This window comes from Pogonomyrmex barbatus, unplaced genomic scaffold (assembly GCF_055798465.1).
Source record: "Pogonomyrmex barbatus isolate J1 unplaced genomic scaffold, ASM5579846v1 scaffold5, whole genome shotgun sequence".
NCBI classification, from domain to species: Eukaryota; Metazoa; Arthropoda; class Insecta; order Hymenoptera; family Formicidae; genus Pogonomyrmex; species Pogonomyrmex barbatus.
In genome coordinates, this window is record NW_028297149.1 from 1,768,243 (window position 1) to 1,794,521 (window position 26,279).

Sequence of the window (26,279 nt, forward strand, 5' to 3'; positions counted from 1 at the left end):
CAGCACGAAGGATTTCCACGTTTCGTAAATTTCTTGCAACACGATATCTGCCAATGTCCTTTCTTTTTGGTAACACGCTTCCGGTTTCATATAATCTTTGATCCGCTTCAAATATAACACTAGGTCTTGGATGTCTTGCTCGGTTTGGATATAATTCGACGTATCTCCTCACAGCAACGTGATATTGTCTTTGACACTCGCCAAGTACCGTCATCATGTCGTAATACTCTTCATTCGGGTAGACTGCCATATCGTTCAACGATGTTGTCAACGATGTTTTAATAATCAAAAGAGTGAGATATCGATATCGTCCTGACAAGAATGTTTTAAAAATCGAAAGATTGTTGATATCGTCCTGACAAGGACGTTTTAATAATCAAAGAATTATTGAGGCAGTATCGATGTCGCTCTGATAAAAACGTTTTAATAATCGGAGAATTGTTGATTGAAATCTCGATGTCGTTCTGATAAGAACGTTTTAATAATCGGAGATTTGTTGATTGAAGTGTCGATGTCGCTCTGAGAATGTCCTACAGTCGACGGTTTATTGATTGAAGTATCGATCGGTTCACCTTATTTATACAGTGTTCGTGGGGGATCGATGTCTCCTCTCCGCCTCCTCCGTCGAATAGAACGTCGCGGTCTGTCGCCGATAGCAGTGCGCGGTTCCCAAATTATGTTCGACAGGTGGACATTATATGCCGATATTATCTATCGAACTTATCTATTATTACTTGGTATTACGAAGCGTTCGAAGCGTTTCACTATCGATCTGATTTACATTACATTAGGTCGATAAGTTAGATCGTTATTATCACTTGGCGAATTAATGCATTTTACTGGAGTAAGAACATAATCTGTCTGATTGTTGTCATCGAGCAGAGTCCGCAACGAGTTACGTGCGCTGTAACGCGTTTTTTGTAATAATTTTCAATTGGCGGGATAATTAATCAGTGGTGATTAATAGTAGTGACCCGATAGATTTATTCATAAATGATTTTATCGATCAAGCGCGTGAGTAAATCCGTGAACATGTTGACTATTTATAAAAGAAAACTTCTGATGGATTACTATGATTACATGTAATGTGTATTTCTTTCTTTCAAGTCATTTTTAATCACCGAATAATTAATCGATAGTGATTGATAGTAACAAACTAATAAATTCGTAAATAAGTCATTCTATCGATCAAGTGTGTGAGTATCAAGTGAAATCAAGTCAGTAAAAGACTGTGAAAGTATTGATACAATTTATTAAAGAAAATAGTTCCTGGCTTATTACTCTGCGTGTGTGTGTGCGTACGTGCGTGCGTGCGTGCGTGCGTGCGTGAGCGAGTGAGCGAGGAGGGAGGGAGGGAGTGAGCGAGTGAGGGAGGGAGGGAGTGAGCGAGTGAGCGAGTGAGCGAGTGAGCGAGTGAGCGAGGGAGGGAGTGAGCGAGTGGGTGAGTGAAAATTATGTGTACTTGTTGTTACTCCAACATTTTAAAATATGTGCTTTTGGAACTAAATAGCATACTATTTCGCCCCATGCAAATACATACACATGCACAGGCAAACATATATACATATAAATCTTTCTCAAATGTGTAGGTAAATCGCATATTATCTAAAATATCTCGATTTATTATAAAAAATCGATTTGGAACGTTACAAGAATAAAATACAACATTTCAAGCGACTATAGCAAAAAGCTATCCATTTTTAAGCTTTATGCCTAAGGAAATTTGATCAGTAAGTCAAGAACTATAACATACTGTCGCGCACGCGACGGTCACGAATCGTAAGTCGCGTTATGCAGATGAGTCGCGCGCGGAATAACAACTCTTAATAAAAACTTGAGAACTTTATTAATAACAGAACAATTACAACACTGCGGACACACGTCCATCCGCCTCAAGTTTTCACGTAACAACAATCACTTTGACAATCGCTTCACAATCGCGTCGACAAGGAACGATCTTCAAATTAGTAATCAATGTGACAGCCATTTTATTGTTATGACCGAGCGATGTGCCGAGCGGAACATCGCTCGGTCATAACAATGAAATTTCAGCCAATTTCACAGAAGGCCAAAAACACGTGGTTTCGCGAGGTCCTTTCTAAATCTAAAGAAATGTCAAATGTGACAGTTTGCCTATCATAACAGATGTATTATGTGATAATATTCTATCTATAATAATTTTATTGTTATTACCTGCATGTGCAAAATATTATATAAAAATTTATTCAAATAGTACAAGAATCTTGCTACTGTTGCATATGAATGTAATTTTAGTATTGATAAGAGGCTATGGATATGTCCTTTCACCACAATATCGATTGTGGAGATTCGAGAGAATATATAATACATGTATATATGTATATTGTAATATATGTATATATGTGTATATTATTGTATTGTTGACGTGTTGTTCTAACACGTTATTGCGATAAATATCATCACATGCCTCTGTGATCGAAAGGCTAAGATATCCGGTAAGCAGGAAATCCAGGTTCTATTCCTGGCTGAAGTGATATTTTTCGCAAAATAATTACGAATTTTTACGATTGGTTCGTGATCGGGCTTCGCCGTGATGCACACCCTCCCTTCTTATCCTCTTTTTATAAAACTAAAATCAAGTATAATTATAAAGATAATAAAATGGAAATGGAATAATATCTTAAATTCACAGTCTGATACTGAATTTTTGCATATGCAAAAATTTTGCACGCATATGTTTCCATCGATTATCGAACAAGCATAAATTAATTTGCAAATTATTACAATAACTACTTAAAAATTTTATTTACAAAAAATATACAGATATAATTAATAAATAATTTTTTCATATCGCCGGTATATCGGTCGACTAGACTCATTTTTTAAAAACCAATTTCTTCGAAACTATGGGCCATTAACAAGAACGGTCGGACACATCGTTTTTTTTTCGCTCAAGAACAGTCTATATAAAATACATCAAAATATCCCGACCAGTCATCCGGTGTTCCCCTTGTGTTTTCTTATGCGCAACGAAAACTTTCTCTTTTTTTTTGTAAGAATCACATCGAAACATTGCCAAACACCCTTTAATTCAGGGCAGAGACTTAACTTGACCAATTCGGAATGTTATTTATTTCATTTTTAAAAAGAGAAATAGCTTTTTGATTGAAAAATCACATTAAGCATGAAACTTTTTTTTCACATTTTTTTTTACATCGTCTTTTTATCATACATACTAAAAACTAAAACTAACAGTTCGCAATCGATGAGTTGATGCTTATCGAAGATATCGCGTATATTTTCACAACATCGATCGTATCGACGAGTTTGATTAGTCAATTGAATGTTACATTAATACATTCGGCGAGATTAAACATACGGTGTAACGTTGATTCGACCATCATCATGCGTACGTTTAAAAATTCAAGACGTACGAATGTAACGTCGTTCATCATGCAAACTCGAACTATTAATGGTCCGACGCTTATAAAATTATCTTTGTAATTGTTTCGTAATTTGTAGATATTCCATCATTGCTGCTTATAGAGTCTCTTCCACGTTTCGAAAAACAGTATCAGTCCTGTCCTCGATGATCTCCTAAGGCGATCTTCACGTAACGCTCGGTGGACCAACATTGATTCCAATTTCCACAAACTTGAAGTCCATAACCGTCAGGGTGTAATATCTACTCAGTAAGCGCACCGCGCGATGCTCCATCGAAATACTGTGTAATGGAAATTAAGTACATAATATTGCGTAATTGCAAAAAAAAAAGAAAAAAGATGACGACACTTACATGTTATGTTCCTTTTTTGTTTCACCATGTACAATGCGCTGGCGGAGTACATTGCGTGTGGACCGTTTGTACAATGAATGATGGAGGACCAATCACATCCGCGTAAATTTTGACATAGCAGAGCATAAATCACCTCTTTCAAAAGGAGGGGATGGAAAAGATCCAATGGCCTCGCTGAACGGCAGCACTCTACTACGGTAGTATTTCGTGAACAAGTGTTGGTCAAGAAAAAGATAAAGAATCATTCAAGTACAATTGCAGATCACATCGGGAACGAGTTTACTTTATAGTGACTATAAACAGAAAAAAGACAAAGGATCGCATTATCAATTAGTTATCAGATTTTCGTTTCAAAAAGACCAAATCAGCTGTATCAAAAAATATGTAAAGTGCCATGTAAAAAAGAAAAATGTGAATAAAAAGTTTTACGCTTAAATTATAATACAATTTCTTTGTCATCGACGAGTCTGACTAGTCGATTGAACGTTATTGAAAAAAAATTTATAGGATCGTTGGAATATTAAGTAATCATCATCATCAACGATAATGACGGAGAAAGAAATAAAAAGAAAAACATTTTGTATATTATATATATGTTTATTTATGATTATTTGCCCATCAATTAAACAATTTGAATTTTGTTATTTTGTAACGCGCAATTAGTATAATGATATCCACATCGTATAATATTATCAGCATTTGGATTGTTCAAAGAATCTATGTCTTCATAATCCGCATCCAGGGTCTCGATGTATACGCTCTTGCTCATCATCCAGAAGCAAGTTCCGCAATTCATTTTTCGTGTCCCTTGATGTATATGACGGCATCGTCGTCGTCGTCATCGTCGTCTTCTTTTGTAACATGCACAGTTTTCGTAATCAAACTCTTAGCTTTGCTGTGCGGAAACCGTTCCATCGTCCCATCGCAGTCTATGACGTACCCAGCGCGAGACTTGTCAGCACTTGCAAGGAAATGTTATGGTATAGGGCTTGCGAAAATGTAGTGGGAGAGAACGGTCCATTCTTTGAAAGCAGCAAATTTTTTATGACAAACTCCAACGAGGAAATCTTGCAGGTCTACGAATGTTGGCACAGACATGACTGTTATCGAGAAGACTGCGGTCGATTTTGATGTACCGTTTTGTTGTCTCTCTTATATACCAGCGCTGCAATTTATCATCTTGTAAACTACGTTGGACAGTGGATTATATTCAATCATGCGGTCATGTATGATGAGACAATAGGCGATAGTATTCGCTAGTATATTCTCTTTGAACTCAAATTCTAATCGCACATCTATGGTGGCGCTCTTGATGGACTCATTTTGCTGCGGACAATCAATGATTGCAACAAAAATTCGCAAAGATGATATAGTTGTGTAACGATTCGTATGGTATTTTATCAATTTGATAATAAGATGTACAGAAACGTAAATACATGTCATATAAGGTAGCATATCTATATTTGTCAAAGTCTAGATTCAGATCATCATATGGATAAAAGTCTGAGATTTAGATAAAGTTTTATGTTGGTCAATTTACAATTGTCGAAGAAATATTTATGTGCATTCATGTTATTTTTTCTGTCAGTCTGTACAGCAAAGATCGCGGCTTTTTGAGCTGAGTCGCAGTCTTGATAACCCAAGAATGTCTCGTCGTGTTCGGCAATACAGGGTATTCATACAGATCCCATGAAACTTATACTCAGAAAACTTATACTTAGATATCGTCACAATATTGATATGTCGATATGTGCGCAATATTGATTTACTAATACTGCGTAATCGATCGATGAACCCGATCAGAACGCTGATCAAGCATCGAGTTTGTCTATCGCACAGAGTCATTCGGAGTCGAAATTGTAAGTCGTTCAGAATCAGAATCATAAGCTAATCGAAGTCGCGCGGAATATTAACAAAGTCCGTCGCCAAGTTCACGCGAGTCGTAATATCAGTATCTCAAGTGTCATACCCGGTTGTCGGCCGCCAGAGTAACGCGAGATGCGCTAAGCCGCCCGACGACATTCAACCGTGTGTGAAAAATATAGCAAGTAAATTGTTAACTATTTGTGCCATTGTTAAAATAAATCAATCAAATTAAAGGAAAGTGTGTGTCAGTGATTTCAAGGAGAATTCTTTCACCCAACGATCCTGCTCGGAATTCCAACTCCTTAGGCTTGGCGAACCCGACTATCCCTAATAATAATCTTGTTCATCCAGGATACAACAATATATATATATATATATATATATATATATATATATATACACAAGGATATTACAAAGATTTCCGCCAATGTCCCCACGATAATGTCTCCATCGAATCTAGTACGATGTATCGTTTGTCATCGTACGGGCTCAAAGCAATTTTTGACTCGGACACCGTATACATTTTATGTATAATAGTTTTGATCTTACACATGATTGACGACAAGTCATTTCGATTTCTTTGCTCAAACATCGCGTGTAATTATCAAAGTTATTGTTTGCGCTACAACATTATTTTTTACACCTTTTGCCTTTTTAGTATCCTTTTTGCCATCCACCTTTATACATCTTCGTTCTGAGTCCGACAAATTTTGTCATTATCACACCGTTATTCTCATCCTTCATTAGACAGAGTACTTTTTTATTCGCGAGAGACATACCATATGCGTTATCCGTCGGATAATCGCTTGTGTCGACTCTAGCAATATCGCGTTTTGTCGTCTCGCAAATATCGTCGCACTCAATGTGATATATAAGACTGTGTCGGTGTACATAATTTTGCATTTGTCGCGATACAATACATATACTCGTAGTAACATATACTTGTGAAGGAATTCGTACAAGCAGAGTTTCGATATGTTTAGTATACACATAGTATACACACCACGTAAATCGGCTTGTTGAATTTCACTCCAAGTTTACGCAGTAAACGGCGATTAAATTTTCTAAAGATGCTGTGGCTGTGGAAATTTGGTTTCATGATCATTGTTTCCACACCATATCGTCCGTCCTATTTTGTTACTAATTACATCGATGTGATTTCGAACATTTTCCATCCGTTTTGCCGAGTACCGCATTGTTCATCAATTTATAAAAATTTTTTTCGAAATCATTTTTCGCATACGTTCTAAATTGTGTATTCAGTTTGATGTAACCATGAAGCCAGGCGGATTGAGCAAATTGTAATTGTAATTTCGATCTGTGTATCTTTGCGATACGAAAACCGTGGCGCGTGGCTACTGCAGATTGCGGATGATGTATCGCTTATCACACACACATAGCGTCCCGAGAAGTTTATCCTGCTACATGCCAGATAGTTTATCGCGCGTCGGGCAGAAAGATAGGTCGGTCGTGTAGATGATGCAGTTATTCGAGAGTGAATCTGGAGCGATTGCGCTTGCATCAAAGTTCGCAATGTTTTCGACCCATCAAAATTCGGCATAAGGTAGCGGTTGACACATCGCCTATTCGTACAGATTATTCACATCGTAATACATCAAGTACGACGACGGTTTCGACGGATTGTTTCGACAAACGCATGTACTTGTTATTGGCTTGCGCCTATTTACTGGAACATTGACTGAGACCGCGTATATCACGCTCGATAAACATAACCATATCGATGTCGGTGACTCAAATTTTACGCGCGTGTATTTCAACATAGCGCCCCACGTGAAACCTGGCAAAGCATGGTAACGCGGAATCGAAACTGTAACTTTGGATACAACTTTCGCGGAAATTTTCGAAAATGACATCGGTTTTCAAATATAGATCGCTGTACTCGCTTAGGATTTCAATGGAAAACCGTTGCCTGACGTTCACGGCGTGTGCGTTTTCCGACATCGTGTCTCCTGAGATACTATAGAATGATTCGCGCCGTGATAGACATATGTCTTGCAACTTGTCCGTGCGATCCATGTATTCGTAGGGAAAGACACTATGCGTCAATAAATCAAAATCCTCGTTCGATAACATGGAAAATTCAAAACGTAAAATTTTTAATTTCTCTCTGCTTAAAAAAGATGCCAATTTATCGAGGCTTGTACTTAAAAATTTGTATGAATCGATGAATCGTAATTGTACGCAATTTCGCGAATCTGATTTCTCGGCGGCATCTTTAACGTTTGGTAAACGAAATATATTTTTCCTTAGTTATCAAGTACGTCAATCCTGCCTTTGTACGCTATGTATAGCTATTTCCATGATAACAAAGTGCCCGTCATAACCAGATAAATTGTGGAATACTACGGAAATATAGTGCGAGTCTTTGTAATTTAAATTGAAATTCGAATGCGCGGGACCATGTTAACGACCAGTAAGGCAATGATCGCGTACTCGCGTGTCGTCCAGTGCAAATGATTTTTCGCAAATACACACGCGTCGCGCCATAGTAAGCCTCCCACTGTTCTTTCGACAACGTTTCCATGGGGATGTTCGCGGATGATTTTCGAGAGAATTTTTACACGATGCGCCAAGTCTTCGAGTTGTTGCATGAACCACGCAGTCCTCACGCAGTCCGCGACGAAATTGATACGTTAATAACGCGTCGTCGTACGAGCATCGCACGTAGTATCCAACGTTATATACGTCATACTGTTGATATGTGTACGACATGTCTTTTTTCTATGGTTCCATATTTCGCAGTATGCACTGCCAGATTTGCATAGATGATAAATGGAAGTCGTTCTTTTTTGCAATGGTTCTTGAACTCGAGCCATTTGTCGTCCTCGTTTGGCAATTGAATGACAGTCGTTCATCCGTTCGCAGTCCACCGTGTACGATTGCCATTTCTCGATTGAAATAATGCAGGCATCTGCAAGAAGAGAACATGATTCTTTTTAGCATTTAATAAACAATTATAAAATATACAATTTGTTAAAATGTGTATACGTATCGGTCGCAAAAGTATTTCTTGCATTTCTTTCTGTTTATTTGCGAGCTCACGAGACGGGACAGGTTTTTGATGCACGCAAAGTGTCCCGCGTTGTCATCGCGCGGATTCTGCACATACAGTAAATTTACGTGTTTTTTCATCTTCCTTGTTGTTAATCGTATCGGGAGAATCTCCTTTCCCTTGAAGCCGTAAACGTTAATGGAGATGAAGTTGTAAATTTCAATTTTTCTTTTATTTGGTCGAATGTCTGGAAACTCAATATCTTGGAGATTCAAGACCGACGTGTAATGTAAGTACGATGATTTCCGATGTATATGTATATCTTTCGACCGGATGCAGAGCTGCGACTACCAACCACGCGAAACACGCATTGTTCGTTAATCGTATGTTGACCACCACTTGCTTCAACATAATTTGCCGCGATAACTTGATGTAACATGATCAACATAACATCCCGCGTGTAGAGAATTATGTTTATTCACATTTATAGTCAGATTGAGGATTCGCGACAGCATCCATCCACTGTCACGTTCATGAAACTCTTCGAGCGATGCCACCGTGGATTCGATGACATGCTGTTCGTATCATTCATGCACATTTGATGTTTGAAAAAGTTCACTATTTTTAGTGTTTATACTTTTATTGGCGCGTTTATCATCTGTCACAAACTTACCGTTGAATGCGGTGTTCACTTTCACACTATCATGTTTTTCTATAGCATCTCGCACTCGCTCAAACACTATCCTACACCATCAGTGTCTTCCAAAAATCGTTGCTGTTCAATATAGTATCCACGTTAATCATTGCATCAGTTAAAACACGACTTTCGAACGCGGTAACGATCTCTCGCCAAACAAGAGATCTATTGTCTCCACTAGTGCTTGCATATTCACCACTGATGTGCACGAAACGTCTCTGTAATTGAATTTTTGCAAGTCGCGCGATTTTCGCCACCACAAATTGTTTATTTCCAACGGTGAGTTGAGAACGCTTAATACGACTGAGTTCTTCAAGCTGCTCAATGCACTTGTTGTAACCATTGTTGTAGCCATGCGAAACACCATCAAAGTAGCTCTGCTCCAGCAGCTCGCGTTCCACTCGCTCGAAATGCTCTATATTTTTTTATATTACGTCACACTTGCACAGAGCACTTGCACGTGACTCGTTCATGATATTGTTTTTTTCACTTGGTGCAAATTGAGCATATGTTGCACAGAATTATTGTATACATAGACTGCCTGCAGTTAGAGCAAGACTGATCGTGTAGCACATCAAGAAAATGTATTTCATGCTTTCTAACAACATATGTTATACCAATATCAGTGTCCAACAGATGAATTATGCATGTGGCACATACTAGACCATCATCCAATGAATAATAAAATTGTATCATACAGTGTTTTTACGGAAATTCAGTGCATGGAGTTTCGAGTGCGTTAGAATTTTCTCTGCATGATCCGTAAGGTCCTCATTTTGATCACTGATACAACCACTATCGTCAAATAACGCGTGCTCTTTATCGGAAGACTGTTCGTCCTCAACATTAATGTTCATTTATTCTTCGAACACTTCGTTCGCTATATTCGCGTCTTTAGGGTCCATTTTCGATATTTTCCATTTCTAAATTCTTGATATTTGCACTGTCACCTCCCTCTCTCTCTCTCTCTCTCTCTCTCTCTCTCTCTCTCTCTCTCACATTGGATCGATTTCTTGGACTTTAAGGCATCCAACTGTGATCTCGCATGCCCAATAATCTACTATATATATCATCTGCATTTTCTTTGTGTTCATAGAAACTCTTCAAAAATTTGTCGTTCGGAAAGAATGGCGTTAATGAATGAGATAGAATAGACCTTAAAAGCCTACGAAAGTACAATTTCTTTGTCCCTTTATCGAAATCGGAGCATAGTTATAGATTCTCCGAGTTACAATTTGTCGCATTATCACACTTCTCTTAATATGTACGATCGCCGATTAAGAAATTCAGTATTTATGATAGAATATTATTTATTAGTGTAACATCGATAAAAAAGAGTAATATTTTTTTTACTGAATTTGTTCATTTTTATAGTTTCCATTTCGCGTTGCTGCCAAAATTTATTTGTTTTCTACTTGGGAGATACTTGAACTTGAGCAAACAGGAATGAACACATGTCAATATTTATTACTAAGAAAAGTCGAAGAATCATCTTTTTGCGGCTCCTCATAGAAAAAAAGAAAACAGAACCGCTTTCGACGTCACATTTTAAAGGAAAGAATCCCCTTCCCCCTTGGCGGCATATTTTAAAGGACTATCGACGAAGCGTCCTCTCTCCCCTCTCTTCTACCGCGTCTACGAGTTCCCCCCGCACACCCGCACCTCCTTCCTCCATTCCCGGAGCTTCATGAGTTAGAACCTGCCTATACAGGATGTTCCAAAACTCCCGCATTTGGAGTACACTACAGTGATCTTTTATGCTAAAAGAAACAACTTTTTCCTTTAACAAAATTGTATGCGACAAGTAGTTTTTACAGTAAATTAAATTAAAAGAGACGAATGTGCATAGCGGTCAGGACCGGCGCGCGTTCCTCAGATCGGCGCAGCCTGGGACTTAATCTTTGACGACTTCACGTACTATATTGTTTAAAATATAATACAAGTTAACAAAATAAGTATTTGTATTCATCCTTTATGTAACAATTCAATAAAAAAAATCTTATCAATCCAATAGATCATCAGACCGATAAGTCAGAGTCATTGTAGGACCTAGCGAATCATTGGCGGGCAGAATACAATATGTTTCGTGTAAAAGTGGTTATGTATCTCTAACTACAGTCTCTGCTCCTTATATTACGATTCTGATTGACTGATTATTAATAAATACGCATAACGAGAGTAAGAAAGTAGAAAACGAAATAGTGAGCGAGATAATATGCTTGTTACTCCTTTTCCGCGCATTCGCGATTGGCGGTCGACGACGTCGTTGTATTTTGTGGCGAGTTTGACAATTAATAGTTTGTTTCGGAGTGTAAGTGATGTTTATAATCTGTTACCTTGTAGGTAAATTCTAAGAAGCAATATGAGTACTATCATTTTAAATGCATGTCTTTTTCATTATATTGTATGTATGTTTATGTATGTATGTATATGTATGTATTTATGTATGTATGTGTTTTTATGTATGTATATGTTTGCTATTTAATACTTTTCCTTAATTTACTTAATATTTATTGAAATATTTCAAGATGTTGCTTTATAATTTTTTTCTGAATATCCTGAAAATGTATGATACATATAATTTTAATACAAGTGCAATATATTTTTTTATTAATACAATAATTTCATTGAAAAGATAATTCAGCTTTATTAATAATTATTAAATTATATCTTTTGGATATATTGTTTAAACAAATATATCATAATATGATCAAGAATCGTACAACAATCTGTACAGATCATAGTATCTGAACACTTCTAGCTTTGATTTCTGCAAACAAGCATAAACGCGTAAAAGAATATCAAAATGACAGTATTTATATTGACGCATGGAAAAAGAGCATGTATGCATCTCGCTCGTTCTTTCGTTCTCTATTTACTTTCATTGCGTATTATAGAAAAAAATGTCAAGTATAAAATTGTCAAGACGCGCTTTTCGAACATAGAAGGATGATTAATTATACAAAACGTCTGATATTACTATAAAATTGCCTTTTTATAAAAAGGTAAATAAAGGATGTCAAATATTAAGATTTATTTAAATCGCATTTATTTAAATATTCAAGATTATTTAATGTAATCTTCTATTACGATGTAATAAGAAATTAGTTGTTCTGTTAAGAAAAATTTTATTTTATTTGTACTATCACTCTTTTCGTTTGTGCTTTTAATAAAAATTTAAGTTTTATTTACAGAATACAAAATAACTAATCTTTGCATTGCGATGAAACTATACATAAATTATTTTAAATACTCAAAATACTTATATAAATGTATACTTATATAAAAGGAGTTGTGATTTTGTCATTATTTCTTAATTACATTTTTGTTAATAAATTTTCTCAATCAATTTATGCTTATGAAAAAGCAACAATAAGAAAAAGGATTTATCAGTTTAAATATATCATAATTTTATTTTTATTATGTAATTATAAATTCTAGATTACTACTAATGTTCTTTTTGATGCGTGCATGTTTATTACTGATTATCAGTCCTGCAGATTATCAGATCAGATAAGTCAGGGCCACTGTAGGACCCAGCAATCTTGAAAAATTGGGAAATGTAACTCTTTAACTACAGTACGTATAACGAGAATGAGCAAGTCGAAAACGAAAGGGAGAATGAGATAACATGCTTGCTCTTTTTTCGCGGGTTCGAGTAGCGGTCGACGATATCGTTGAGTTTCGCGGTGAGTTCAACAGTTGGTGATAATTCGTTTCGGAGTATCAGTGACTAATGTTTGTGAGTCGTTATCTATCGTTATCTATTATCAAGTAGGTCTTTGAAGCAATATAAATACAGTCATTTTATTGTGCTATCAAAAAAATATATTTAATAATTATTTTATAGAATTATCTTCAATGAGTTTCTTTAAATATTTTAATGTTTTTTTCTCTTGCAAGTTTACACAAAATTTATCACTGCTTAAAAGAGATAATGAAATGACTTTGCCAGTAATGTTATTATAAGGAGACACGATAGGTGAGTAGTACACCTCAATTGGTTCTTGCCTATCAAATGCATTGAATATGTGAATATGAATAAAATTGTAAATTAATGATGAAATTAAAATTATAGTTTTCGATGTGTATAAAGACATATAAATATTATCGTTTTACATAAACGTTTTACATAAACGTTTTACATAAACATTTCAACTTAGCTTTTTACGAACAGTAAAAAGCTAAGTTTCTTTGGTTGTTTAATTAATTAACTGATATTAGTATTTCTTTATTTTACGACTTTTATGAAGTATTCATACATAATTACATACGACAAAGTCATAATGTCATTAAATTTGACATATTAAGTCCTTTTAAAGCATTATCATCATTATTTGTACTTGAATGTGTTTAACTCCCATGGAATGATTAGATTCAAATTTTTATGTATATGTACTAATAAAAATTGACAATTCTTGTATAATATTTTAGGAAAAGTGTCAATTATAGCGCTTTTCGAACACAGAAAGATGATTAATACTGATATCAATATAAAATTAAGCACAAAATGTCTTATATTAGTATAAAATTATCTTTTTAAAAAAAGGTAAAAAAAAGGTGTCAAATATAGTGGACACAAAAAGGAACTTAGAAACAAAAAGAAACTGTTGTAAAAAAAAAAAATAAAAAATGAAGCTAAAAAAAATTAAAAAATAGAATCTAACTGATAATATCTTTTATTTTAAAGAAATAGTATCTAAGTAGTACGTATCTCTGTATCTTCATTGAAGAATCTTTTTATTCTAATCTGTGTGGTAGTAGTTTTAATTCTTAAAAAAAAAATTATGTTACGAAATTGCCATATCTAACTCAATTCTAGTTGTGATCAAACTAAAAAATAAAATTTAAGTGCTAGTATCTTTATGATCTTTATTCATTGAAGAGTCTTCCTATTCTAACTCAAATGGTATTAGCTTTAATTAAAAAACAAAAAAATTTTTTTCCACATTGCTAACTCAACTCAAATGATATCATTTGTATAGAAGATTTGATATGAATAATTAGTATCAAGTTATAATCCTTATTAAAATTGCGTTATTCTATTAAACTCAAGTGATATGTATTAAAAAATAAAATCTAACTGCCAATATCTTTTATTTTAAGAAAATAGAACCTAAGTACGTATCTTTGTATCTTAAAGAGTATCTTCTTTTTACTCTATCCCACATGGTAGTCTTAATTCTTCAAAAAAATTTTTAATTTTTAATGAAAATCTTCCTATTCTGACCTAAATGAGACTAGCCTTAATTTTTTAAAAGAGAAAATTTTGTTTCCACATTGCCAACTCAAATGATTGTAATAATGTATAAAATTTGTATAAAAGATTTGATATCAATAATTGGCGCCAATTTATAGTCCTATAAACATTATAGTCCTATAAACAGCTACAAGTCCATCTTAATCAAATTATGTATTTTATTTGTATAAAAAATTTGATATCCTGTTATTTTAAAAAAATAAAACTCAAGTAATAGTTCTTTAATTTAAAAATCTTTAATTTAAAAATAATAAAAATCAAATTATGTATATATCTTTCTATTCATTCAAGACTCTTCTTTTTTTAATTCAAGTGATGGTAACTATTTAGCTTTAAAATATTATTATATCACAAAATTGCTTCAATTTATGTTTTATTACAAAGAATTGAAGAGTGAACAGTACAAAATAAATGACAAAATTTTATTTAAATAAAAAAAGTTTTTATTTAATATCCCATATCGTGTCGGACCTTACTACCGAAGCCTTTCTTGCGGCCTTCTCTCAATTCTGCGCCATACACAGAGTTTGTTCAACTATCTGTTCGGACAACATAACAACCTTCAAGGATGCATCAACAGAACTGAAGAACTTATTTACGAAATTTTTTCAGTAGGAAGTTTTTTACAAAGGAATTGACTGATAAACTAGCTGTCCAGGACATCAAATGGATATTTATTCCTCCAAAAGCTCCCCATTTTGGCAAGCTTTGGAAGGCTGCGTAGCTTTAAATACCATTTCACGCGGGTCATCAGAGAATCGACGTTAACATTTGAGGAATTCTCCACACTCGCGGTTGAAGCTTGCCTGAATTTAAGGCCTTTCTGCTCTTTAAGCAACAATGGGACCGAGGTCACGGCCTTGACTCCCGCCCATTTCCTGGTCGGCTCATCCTTACTATCGTATTCAGAATCCATGGACGAATCTTCGCCTCTGATTAAGATTCTAAATTGCTGGAGACTTCTGGGCAACTGGGGTAATTCGTTTGGCGCAGGTGGAGAAAAAAATACTTCACCAACACAACTGCGAAACAAGTGGCTGAAGTCTCAGCCTAACATGCAGAAAGGAGACATCATCATATTGAAAGACCTTGCTCTTCCGATCAAGTGACCACTGGGACTTATATAGTCGATGTTCATCCCGGATGGTCAGGATGGTTTCGACGGTTTCGTCATAGTGAGGACTTCCACGTTTACCCGGCCTGTGGTCAAGCTAGTCAATCTACCCACCGATTCTCACCGATATCGAGCAAGAAGAAGAAGAAGACGATTAGTTTAAATTACTAACCCTATTGTTTATGTATTATCAAAATTTAGCATTTATTAATTTATTATAGAAGGTCAGCAAACCTCTATTCATTTTTTTGTTTCTGGATAGGAATTAGCTTCATTCTTCAGTTAGAATTCGTCTTCCTATCTCAGCCTTTATTTGTCAAATCTAAAGTTTTAGCTTCAATTTAATTTTGATTGTTGCTGCGTCGCAGTAAGGCGGGTGATATTCAGATACGCGCTGTTGTCGAGCACAGCTCGAGAACTCGTCTCGGTGATCCTCGCGTTTCGGGCGATTTTGCTTGGCCGAGGACTCAAAGTACACGCGCACGTGTAATCACTTTATACATATAAACAGTATTGGAATGTGGCTTACGTGTCTTTTGCTCTAAATTCCTTTCCTCCCCACACCTCGGCCTAGCACGGGCTGCGAGCGAACCTCTCGCACCTGTCGCGTGCCCTAAAATCAGTCGGACGCTCTTGTATCGTTTTCGCGTGGAAATTAATTTCCTCTTTGTACTGCCTTCGATCTGCACATCGAACTTCGTAGTTCTACAGTGTTGAAATTGTTCATTGACTTCGTGACCTCTTCTCGTTTCGTTTTCACAGTCTTTTTTGCGCTCAAGAGTTTCATATTCGCGAATCGTAATTTTCATTATTTTGAACATTAATAAATTGTTATTCATAAAGTGTTGTAAATTAAATTTTGATTTTTGTAAGGTAGTAAGGGAGATATTCATTTTCACAACTTTATTTTTTCTTTCTTTTTTTTCCCTTTCTTTTCTCCTCCTTTACATTTATCGGTAACGAGTGAAAGAACATTCAGTGTCTTATACACCAGTATAACTATATTCTGTTGAAAGGTTATTCTGGCTCATTGCCGAATATTCATCATTAAAATTAAAATTTGAGCGAGCCATCAACAATCAGAGATAATAGACAAACAATAGTACTGGTTCTTTTCCAAAATTATATTTGTTATTAAGAATAATCTCGAAGGGAAAAACAAAAGACAAGAGCGCTGATATATGGGAGAACTGACAGAGATTCGACCGATGGACATCGACGAGTGCAGACTAAATCGTATAATAAATATGGTTTTATGAAATGGATTTTCCGCAAATTACTTCCGAGTCTGTCTGGCACCTCCTTTATTATCTATTCCTACATTTTTAAAGAAATTCTCAGAGGTGTTATTTATCATAAATTATATGATTCTTCAAAACTGCCTCAATTAAAAAGGTCACTATTCATTGGTTGACGCAAAATGAGAAGCGATTTTAACTAACGATTAAAAATATATTTCTTTCAATTATGCACTAATTCATACGTTAACATAGATTAATAAGATGAATATTTGAAATTGTATTTATTGTATTTGTTTTTCTAACTGATAATTCAATTGTTAATGATCAGCGATTTTAATTTATAAATGAGCCAAGTTTGATAAAATATATTCTTGTGAATTCTTGTGATAATCTGAGAATAAATTAAAAAATTTGTTCCAAATTGGCGTACTGGATTAAACCTTTTGGTGTAACTAGCCACGAAAACACAAACTATAGTACCTTACATACCACTCTGCTAGGAACATTTAGTGCCCATCGCTACAAAGAAAATATTGAAAATATTTGTTTTTAATTAATACATGTTTTTAATGTGTTTACATCGAAATTGGATAGATGTTGATAAAACTGCACAAATATAAAAAAATAATTCTTGGTTTTAGACTTACAAAATAAATAAATTAATTTTCTAAAATACTCTAATAGTTACTGATTCAGCGAGAAATGATGGAATCAACATCAAATTGACATCAATTTGACGTCGATTTCATTTATTACTGGGAATTGTTTGTGATTTTTTTACACATGTATATCTTTTTATCGAAAACTGACATTTTTGATTGAAATTCTATGTGCGTCAACGTAAAAAATTTAACACAAAAACTTAACAATACAGATGAAGCGAACAAAACAAATGCTCATCGCTTGGCACTCACCACTGAAGGCACTCAAGTTACTCACTAAAAATTACCTTTTTAAAAAAAAGATAAAAAAAGGACGTCAAGTATAGTGGACGTTTGAAAAAAAGAAGAAACTGTTGTTAACCAAGTTAAAAAATAGAATCTAATTGATAATATCTTTTATTTTAAAGAAATAAAATCTAAGTGGTATGTATCTCTGTATCTTCATTGAAGATTCTTTTTACTCCAATCCATGTGATAGTAGTTTTAATTCTTTAAACAAAATTGTGTTACGAAATTGCTATAGTTAACTCAATTCTAGTTGTGATCAAATTAAAAAATAAAATCTAAGTGCTAGTATCTTTGTGATCTTTGTATTTATTGAAGAGTCTTCCTTCTAACTCAAATGGTACTAGCTTTAATTAAAAAACAAAAAAATTTTTTTCCGCATTGCTAACTCAAATGATATCATTTGTATAAAAGATTTGATATCAATAATTAGCGTAAAGTTATAATCCTATAAAAATTGCGTTATTCTACTAAACTCAAGTGATATGTATTAAAAAATAAAATCTAACTGCCAATATCTTTTATTTTAAGAAAATAGAAAGTGACCTAAGTGATACGTATCTTTGTATCTTCATTGAAGTATCTTCTTTTTACTCTAACCCACGTAGTAGTCTTAATTCTTTAAAAAAAATTTGAATTTTTAATGAAGATGTTCCTATTCTGACCTAAATGATACTAGCCTTAATTCTTTAAAAAAAAATTTTGTTTCCACATTGCCAACTCAAATGATTGTAATAATGTATAAAATTTGTATAAAGATTTGATATCAATAATTGGCGTCATATTATAGTCCTATAAACATTGAGCTACAAGTCCACTTTAGTCAAATTACGTATTTCAATTGTATAAAAGATTTGATATACCACTATTTAAAAAAAATAAAACGTTTTAAATAAACATATATAAATGCTGAATTTGAAATCCGTATGATTAAAAATAAAAATTTTCAAAATGGCGGCAAAAAAATTTTTAAATTAAAGTATAAAGTTGCATTATATACGATCCTCTATAGATCCTAAGTCTATAGAACATGAAAATAAAATGAAAAATGACCTTGAAAATATTTTTGAAATTTTAAAGTCACATTTATGCCAAAATTTTAGTTTTAAATGAACATATATAAATCCTGAATTTGAAGTCTATACGATTAAAAATAAGAATTTTCAAAATGGCAACAGATAAATTTTAAAGGAAGAGTTGCGGAAGAGATACGGAAGAGGCAAAGATATGCGTAAAGAGTGTGGAAAAGTTGCAGAATGGTTGCAGAATAATTGTGGAATGATTGCGGAAGAAGTGCAAAGATATGCGAAAAGATTGTGGAAGAGTTGCGAAATGGTTGCGGAATGGTTGCGGAAAGGTTGCGAAAGAGGTGCAAAGATTTGCGAAAAGATTGTAAAAAAGTTGCAGAATGATTGCGGAATGGTTGTAAAAAAGATGCAAGATATGCGAAAAGATTGTGGAAAAGTTATGGAATGGTTGCGGAATAGTTGCGGAACAGATGCGGAGATATCTGAAGAGGTTACGGGAAGAGAGAAAATATACAGAGAGACTGCGAAATGATCGTAAAATTATATATCGATCTTGCGGATAAATCAGGCCGATAAGTTAGGGTCGATAAGTTACCCAGCGAATATTGATTCGCTATTCGCTAGTAGATCCTACAGTGACTCTGACTTATCAGTCTGATGATCCGCTAGGTTAATAAGATTAATAGTGACATTTCATGACAGACGTACAGGCGACGACGCACAAAGGCAACGACGATAATAATGATAATGACGACGACATTTCTTAAAGTAAAAATTTCCAAATCGAACTTTGCGTAACAATATCGCTGCTTGTAGGGCACATAACAGAAAAATAAAAATATTTTTCAACAAATAGACAATACAGACTTCCATCGGCAGACTGGGTCTTCGTGTCTAACAATTTTTTATTTTTTCTAAATTTCAAAACAAAAAATACTTTTATTATTAGCAAGTCGAACTCAAGCTATCGATCAAGCCTACTTAGAACTTGATCGGTTTAGATTCGGTAATTTCGGATACTCACCATTATTGAGATTCGGTAATTTCGGATACTCACATCTCGCGTAAAGTCACACCCGTTGACTTGACACCCGAGACATTACCGTGTCTTCTGATTATACTGCTTCTGCGCGATAATTGGTAGAAAATTTTTCAACCATTTCTGGCTCTGCTATTAGTGATGCCCTAGCACTTTTGCAAAGCAGAATCTGCATGCAATTAATTGCAAAAAATATGCAAAAAATTATTCTCAATACGACCTTGCTGTCAGTAGACTGCAGACAGTCTGTTAGCAATCTGCTACAAAATTTGTTGCATTTTACATGCGAAATGAACTGTTCACAGATATTTGCTGCAGAAATCGTGTTATCTTGAAACAGACCAACTTTTTTCCATAATTGTAATAAGTCTGTAAACAGGTCTGTTAGCAGTTTGTCAACAGATTGATATAAGAATCTTGGAGCAGAAGTGACGCGCCGATCTTATGCAGATATTGTACAGAGTCTGCTCAATCAGCCGATTGAGAGTCTTGCAGAAATCTGCAGATCTATACAAAATCTGTGCAAGATTTGCATAAGATTTGCATGTCATTTCTGTTGAAAAAAATTTTATTTTAATCTGCTCACAGACTGTTAACAGACTGCAGTTATAGGAAAAATCTGCTTCAAGATAACTTAATTTTTGCAGCAAATATTTGCAAACAGTTCATTTGCATATACAGTGCATGAATCTTGCAGCAGACTGCTGGTAAACTGCCAGTAGGGCCATATTGGGAATAATCTTTTGCACACCTGACTTAATTCTGTTGCAATTAATCGCAAGCAGATTCTGCTCTGCAGAAAATGCTACTAGGATTTATTCATCTTGTCCTTGTTCCTATCCATCTTTTTTTATTTTGTTATTATATGCTTAATAATCGCAAATGTGATTTATCTCGTACTTACCAAATTTGTAAAAATGAACGATAACTCTAAAGTCATCTTTGAATTTTATCTGTAATCATCTTGAATTTTATATGTAAAAGCATATTTTTTTCACTTCTTTCAATAGTTATCAAACCGTGTGTTTTTCTTTCTCAATAGGCTTTATTTTATATGCCTTTTATGGCTATTTATTGACTATTAGAAGGGAAAAGGATATTAAATCCATTTTCACAAATGTTTTAAAGTCATCTCAAATGTCATTTTAATCAAATATCTCATTATTTGCAAATCATTTCTCGCTTATGACTTGATTCCAATATGATTTCGCCATCGACTAGTCAGGCGCCTTAGATATCCAAATAACATATTTATATTTACTTATATTTATATTTACTAGACATTACAAACGCGCGCTGCGCGCGCGTTATTTATCTTTTTCAACACAAGAGCAAAATTTAATATAATACTATTATATTACTGTTATACTATAATATTTTTAACTTCTTGATACACAATTATCAAAATGATTCTCGCAGTGAGATCAATACAATGACAGCTATTCACAAAGTTAGCGCAGAGAGAGAACCAATCAGCATCGCGGAAAAGCATCAACAATAAATAACAATTTGAGAGAGATAAGGCTAAAAACAAGCACAAAGAATAAATAATCACAAAAAAATAGTTTATAAATTGACTGAAAATCTATAAACGCGAATCGATAGTACATTTAATCCTACGAACGACGAATAATTGTTAACAATTTTTTAAAAGACGACGACTGTACATCGATTGCGAAGATGTTTACAGATTCTTGTGAGAGCGTACCCGTCACCGATTTAGATTACTTTACTTTATACACTTTCTGTTATTTTTCTCGTATTACTTACTGAAGAAGGCTCAGTGCAGAACGAAACGTTTAAGGCAATTATTAGGATTAAATCTACTATCGATTCGCGATTATTGATTTTCAGTTCAATGTACAAGCTATTTTTTTAAATGTGATTATTTATTCTTTGTGCTCGTTTTTGGCCTTATCTCTCTCAAGTTGTTATATATTTTACGAGCTTTGACATTTCATTTATTTCATCAACAATAAACTTCGAGAAAATTTTGAAAAATGCGAGTATCGATGTCATGCCTTTTTTTAGAAAGATATATGTACAAGACCGAGTTCTTTTAATAATATTTTGTATATTTAGACGTACGCGTTTTTTTACGAAATTTATTTTTGTAATTAAATATATATGACATGAAAACATAAAATACGATGAACTCTAATCATATTTTACAGAAAGCGACGTTAGGAGATATGCTATTAGATGAAAGGCTGTCTTTAACGTTGGACGAGATTGTGCATATTCGTAGTGTACTTACGAAAGCCGAATTAGAATCTCTTCCCGTGGAAGGACGTGTAAAAGAAGATGTAGAGAAAAGACGCGTCTGTTTCTTATGTCTGAAAACACGCTTTGGTCTGCTGGGCCCTTGGGGACAACGTTGTCGTTTATGCAAAAGAACCGTTTGTGTAAAATGTTACTCAAAAGTCAGTATATGAATCTTATATACATTCTTCAAATCTTATATACATATAAATTTAAAAAAAAACTTAAATTAGCATAAATTTGAATTATAGTTATAGTTGGTTATAATTATAAATAATGTTCATAAATTAATGGAGAGCATTAAGATATTTATATACAAGATATTTATATATAAAATATTTATATATATATTAGGTGTACAAAAAAGTTCTGAGCTTTAGATTTCATACAACCGAAATAACAATTTAAATTTTATTTATCTTCCCGTCCTTTTGCGGTTTTAAAGCGTTGACATTTGGCCTTCTAAAATGCCATATGGTTTGGCGTTTGATGCACATAACCTCAAAAATCAGTAGTGTTCACGATGGCAATAACAAAAGAGCATATTCGATTTTCCATCCACTTCGCGTTTCATCTGAAGAAAAATGTTGCTGAAGCCACTGCAATGATTTGTGCTGCATGGAGAGAGATATGGAGAGAACGCTGTAAGTCATACTACATGTAAAAGATGGTATCAAAAATTTCGCCAAGGAGATTTCAGTCTTGAAGATGAACCGCGTGCTGGACGCTCTCAAAAGATTGAAACGGACGAATTGCAAGCACTGCTGCATATAAACTCTGCGCAAACTGAAAAGGAGCTTGCAGAACAGCTTGGCGTTACGCAGCAAACCATTTCCGTACGTTTACATAGGATGGGAAAGATTCAGAAGGAAGGCAGATGGATTCCGCATGAATTATCCGAAGACAATAAAAATCGTCGGCGTGACACTGCACTCACTTTGCTTTCAAAGTTCCGGAAAAAAGATTTTCTGCACAAAATCATTACAGGCGATGATAAGTGGATTCTTTATGATAACCCTAAACGTAGAAAATCAAGGGTTGACCCTGGTCAACCTTCGACATCGACGCCAAAGCCCAATATCCACGCCAAGAAGGTTTGCTCTGTATCTGATGGGATTGGAAAGGTGTGTTGTATTACGAGTTGTTACAACCGGGTGAAACAATCACGGCAGACTGCTACCAACAACAATTGACCAATTTGAGCGATGCATTAGAAGAAAAGAGGCCATTTACTGGCTAAGGACGTCGTAAAGTGATCTTGCTTCATGACAATACTCGACCACATGTTGCGAAAGCGACTCAGGACCATATCTTTGCGTTAGGTTGGGAACTTCTCCCGCACGTGGCGTATAGCCCAGACATAGCGCCTTCCGATTACTACCTATTCCGGTCGCTGCAGCATCATTTGGCTGATACACATTTCGTGAGATTTGAAGAGATACGAAATGCATTGATGACTTTATCGCTTCGAAGCCAGTGAGCTTTTATCGTCAAGGAATTCGCAAGCTACCCGAAAGATGGCAAAAGGTCATTGATGCAAACGGGGAATATTTCGCTGATTAATATTTTTTTGTTTGTTTTTGAATAAAGATTGAATTTTACAAAAAAAAGCTTAGAACTTTTTTGTACACCTAATATGTATATTTATATAGTTTTTGAGATATAATCGAATTTTAGCTAATAATAATAATTAATAAATATAATAATTAATAAAATTTAAGTTTAAATTTTAATTATCAAATTGATTTAAGGTCTTTAGCAAGTTATTGTGTATTAAATTTATAATGTAAATTTATAAAAAGCATTTCATAAATTTTTCTTGTGCTATACATTAAAGTAACTGAGTTAAATTAACTTTATTAGATTTTAACTCTTAAATTAATGATTACGTTTTTTTCATATTTTAATTGTTTTGAACGTAAACATAAGTTATTAACAATGTCGGCATTTTTCTTAGATGCGAATACCAACAGAGCAATTTGCCCGAGTGCCGGTTGTGCTGCTCTCTCCAGGACTGTTACTTTCGCCCACGGAAACAGAAAGCGATAGCAGCAAGAATTCTTGGTTAAGGAATGCAGGAACTGTCGGTTCTGCACCAGCTTCTCCTGCATCTAGACGAAAAGATTCTGCATTGCGTAGCGGTACACCTGCTTCGACGCCAACGATGACACCTATTTCTGCACTGACACCTACATCGACGCCACCTTCTCACGCGCGTCGAGAAATGGAAGGTCAAGAATTAGATAAAAGGTCCGAGATCAATTACATATTTATATATTAATTAATATTGTAACGGTTCGTCCCTGCGCGGTCGGATAATAAACGGTATGGAATCGGGGACATGGTTCGGTTGGACAGATATGCTCGTCGGATGCCGGGGGTTCGGTTTACAGAAGAATCCGTGATGCTTGAGTTTGATTAACAATTAACAATAATTTATTTTAATATATTAGATTAACATTACGAGGCGTTGACATAAGTCTTATTGTTTAGTGGCGTGACTCTGCTCGCATATATTCGGTTTACAATTCGTGAGATTTGTGATGCGGTCGAATGCGTATTCACGGTGCGTGGATCTGCGGCGTAGCGCGTTGCAACCGGACCCGCGTGTTGCCGAGTGATCGGGCGTACGTGTTGCTAGGCCCTAGACGCTTTCGCGACACGTATTTTTCGCGTATGTCGAGAGAAAAGTCTGAAAGTTTCGTGTGTGAGGAAAACGAGAATACCGCGAGCGCCGGTATTCCACAGAAAAAAAGTCCGAGAACGCTCCGACTTTCCGAAAAGAAGGAAGAGAAGAATACTGAGAACTCTCGGTATTACTCTTGTATCGATCGGATCCGATTGAAGCGGACGGGTCGAATGATCGGACGGGACTGGTTCTCTTTATAAAATTTACTGAGTTTATATACCCATTTTTGTGTTGACGCGTCAACACGCGATTTGTTAAATTATTTAAAAGATCAGCTGATCCATCACGCTGTCGGCGCGGCGCGTGTGTACTGTCGATCGCAGTTGGGAATGTTCGGGCGACGCCGGATGACGTGCCGTACGCGCGCGCTTAGTAACGAGCGTCAAAAAAACGCTCCGTTACAATATGAATCATTTAAATTTTATGAAATACGAGATGTATTCCAAAACATACTAAAAATTAACAATATTAAAAATTAGTAGTTTGACATGATATGTATATTACAATAGAGAATTTGATCACATACATATATTATATCGAATTAGTGTACACTAAACGCTGCTATACATCAAATATCAAATGAAATATTTCATATATAAAATTATCGAAATATAAAAATACACAAACATTTCAAACGATTATATAAATGTATATGGTCAACGATGAGTTTATTTAAGATATGCATTAATGATTTTATTTATTAAAAAAGTTATGCTATACCATTGTATTTAAATATTTCATATGTAGCAGTCTTTAATACATTAATTCGGTACCGAATGATGACCGAATTTACTAAAAGGTACATTCAAAGTGCATATTACTTTCCGAGCATAGATTGAAAAAGATGATTGGATATTTCAAAAATAAGCCACAATAAAGATGTACATTGCTACATGATAATTACATTCTTTTTCTGTAAATATAAGTAGATTTTGTTTTTTTGATTTGTTCATTTTAAATAATTATTTTATCAATTTGCATAAACAGAAGTCGGATATATATGCTTTCTATCAGAACATTAAAACAATAAATAGCTGTCGAACTTGTAAGCGGAAAATAAATCAAAATATTTTTGAAAATAATTTATGCCTAAGACTAGAAGAAAACTTTTGAATAGTAACTTTACAATTATAAACTTGATTACAATAAATTGCGCCGGTAATTAAATAATTTTAATGTCCCAATGTAAATTAATTATTCCGAACTATATACATGTATATATATATACATGTATATATATGTGTATAAATGAGTTGAATCTATACATCAGTGCTTGTAAAGAAATGCATATTTCAAGCCAATTTCGCATGCGTGCATGCGTGCGTGCGTGCGTGCGTGCGTGCGTGCG

General features: G+C 34.6%; 1 protein-coding gene across 9 annotated transcripts in view; it reads left to right on the forward strand.

Annotated features, from left to right (window-relative positions):
- spir (spire type actin nucleation factor) overlaps window positions 1-26,254 on the forward strand; it is a 217,165-nt gene extending 190,911 nt beyond the window's left edge. For 2 of the 9 annotated variants that reach the window (XM_089081611.1, XM_089081612.1), the window contains exons 14-15: window positions 22,155-22,403; window positions 24,200-26,245. In XM_089081611.1, the coding sequence (XP_088937737.1) occupies window positions 22,155-22,403; window positions 24,200-24,523 (573 nt within the window). In that variant the 3' untranslated portion in view covers window positions 24,524-26,245. Of the gene's footprint in view, window positions 1-3,501; window positions 3,973-4,036; window positions 17,595-22,154; window positions 22,404-24,199 lie in introns of those variants that run through there. The other 7 variants (XM_089081614.1, XM_089081616.1, XR_016140380.1 and 4 more) reach the window with 6 other exon arrangements.
- The last annotated feature ends 25 nt before the right edge of the window (window positions 26,255-26,279 follow it).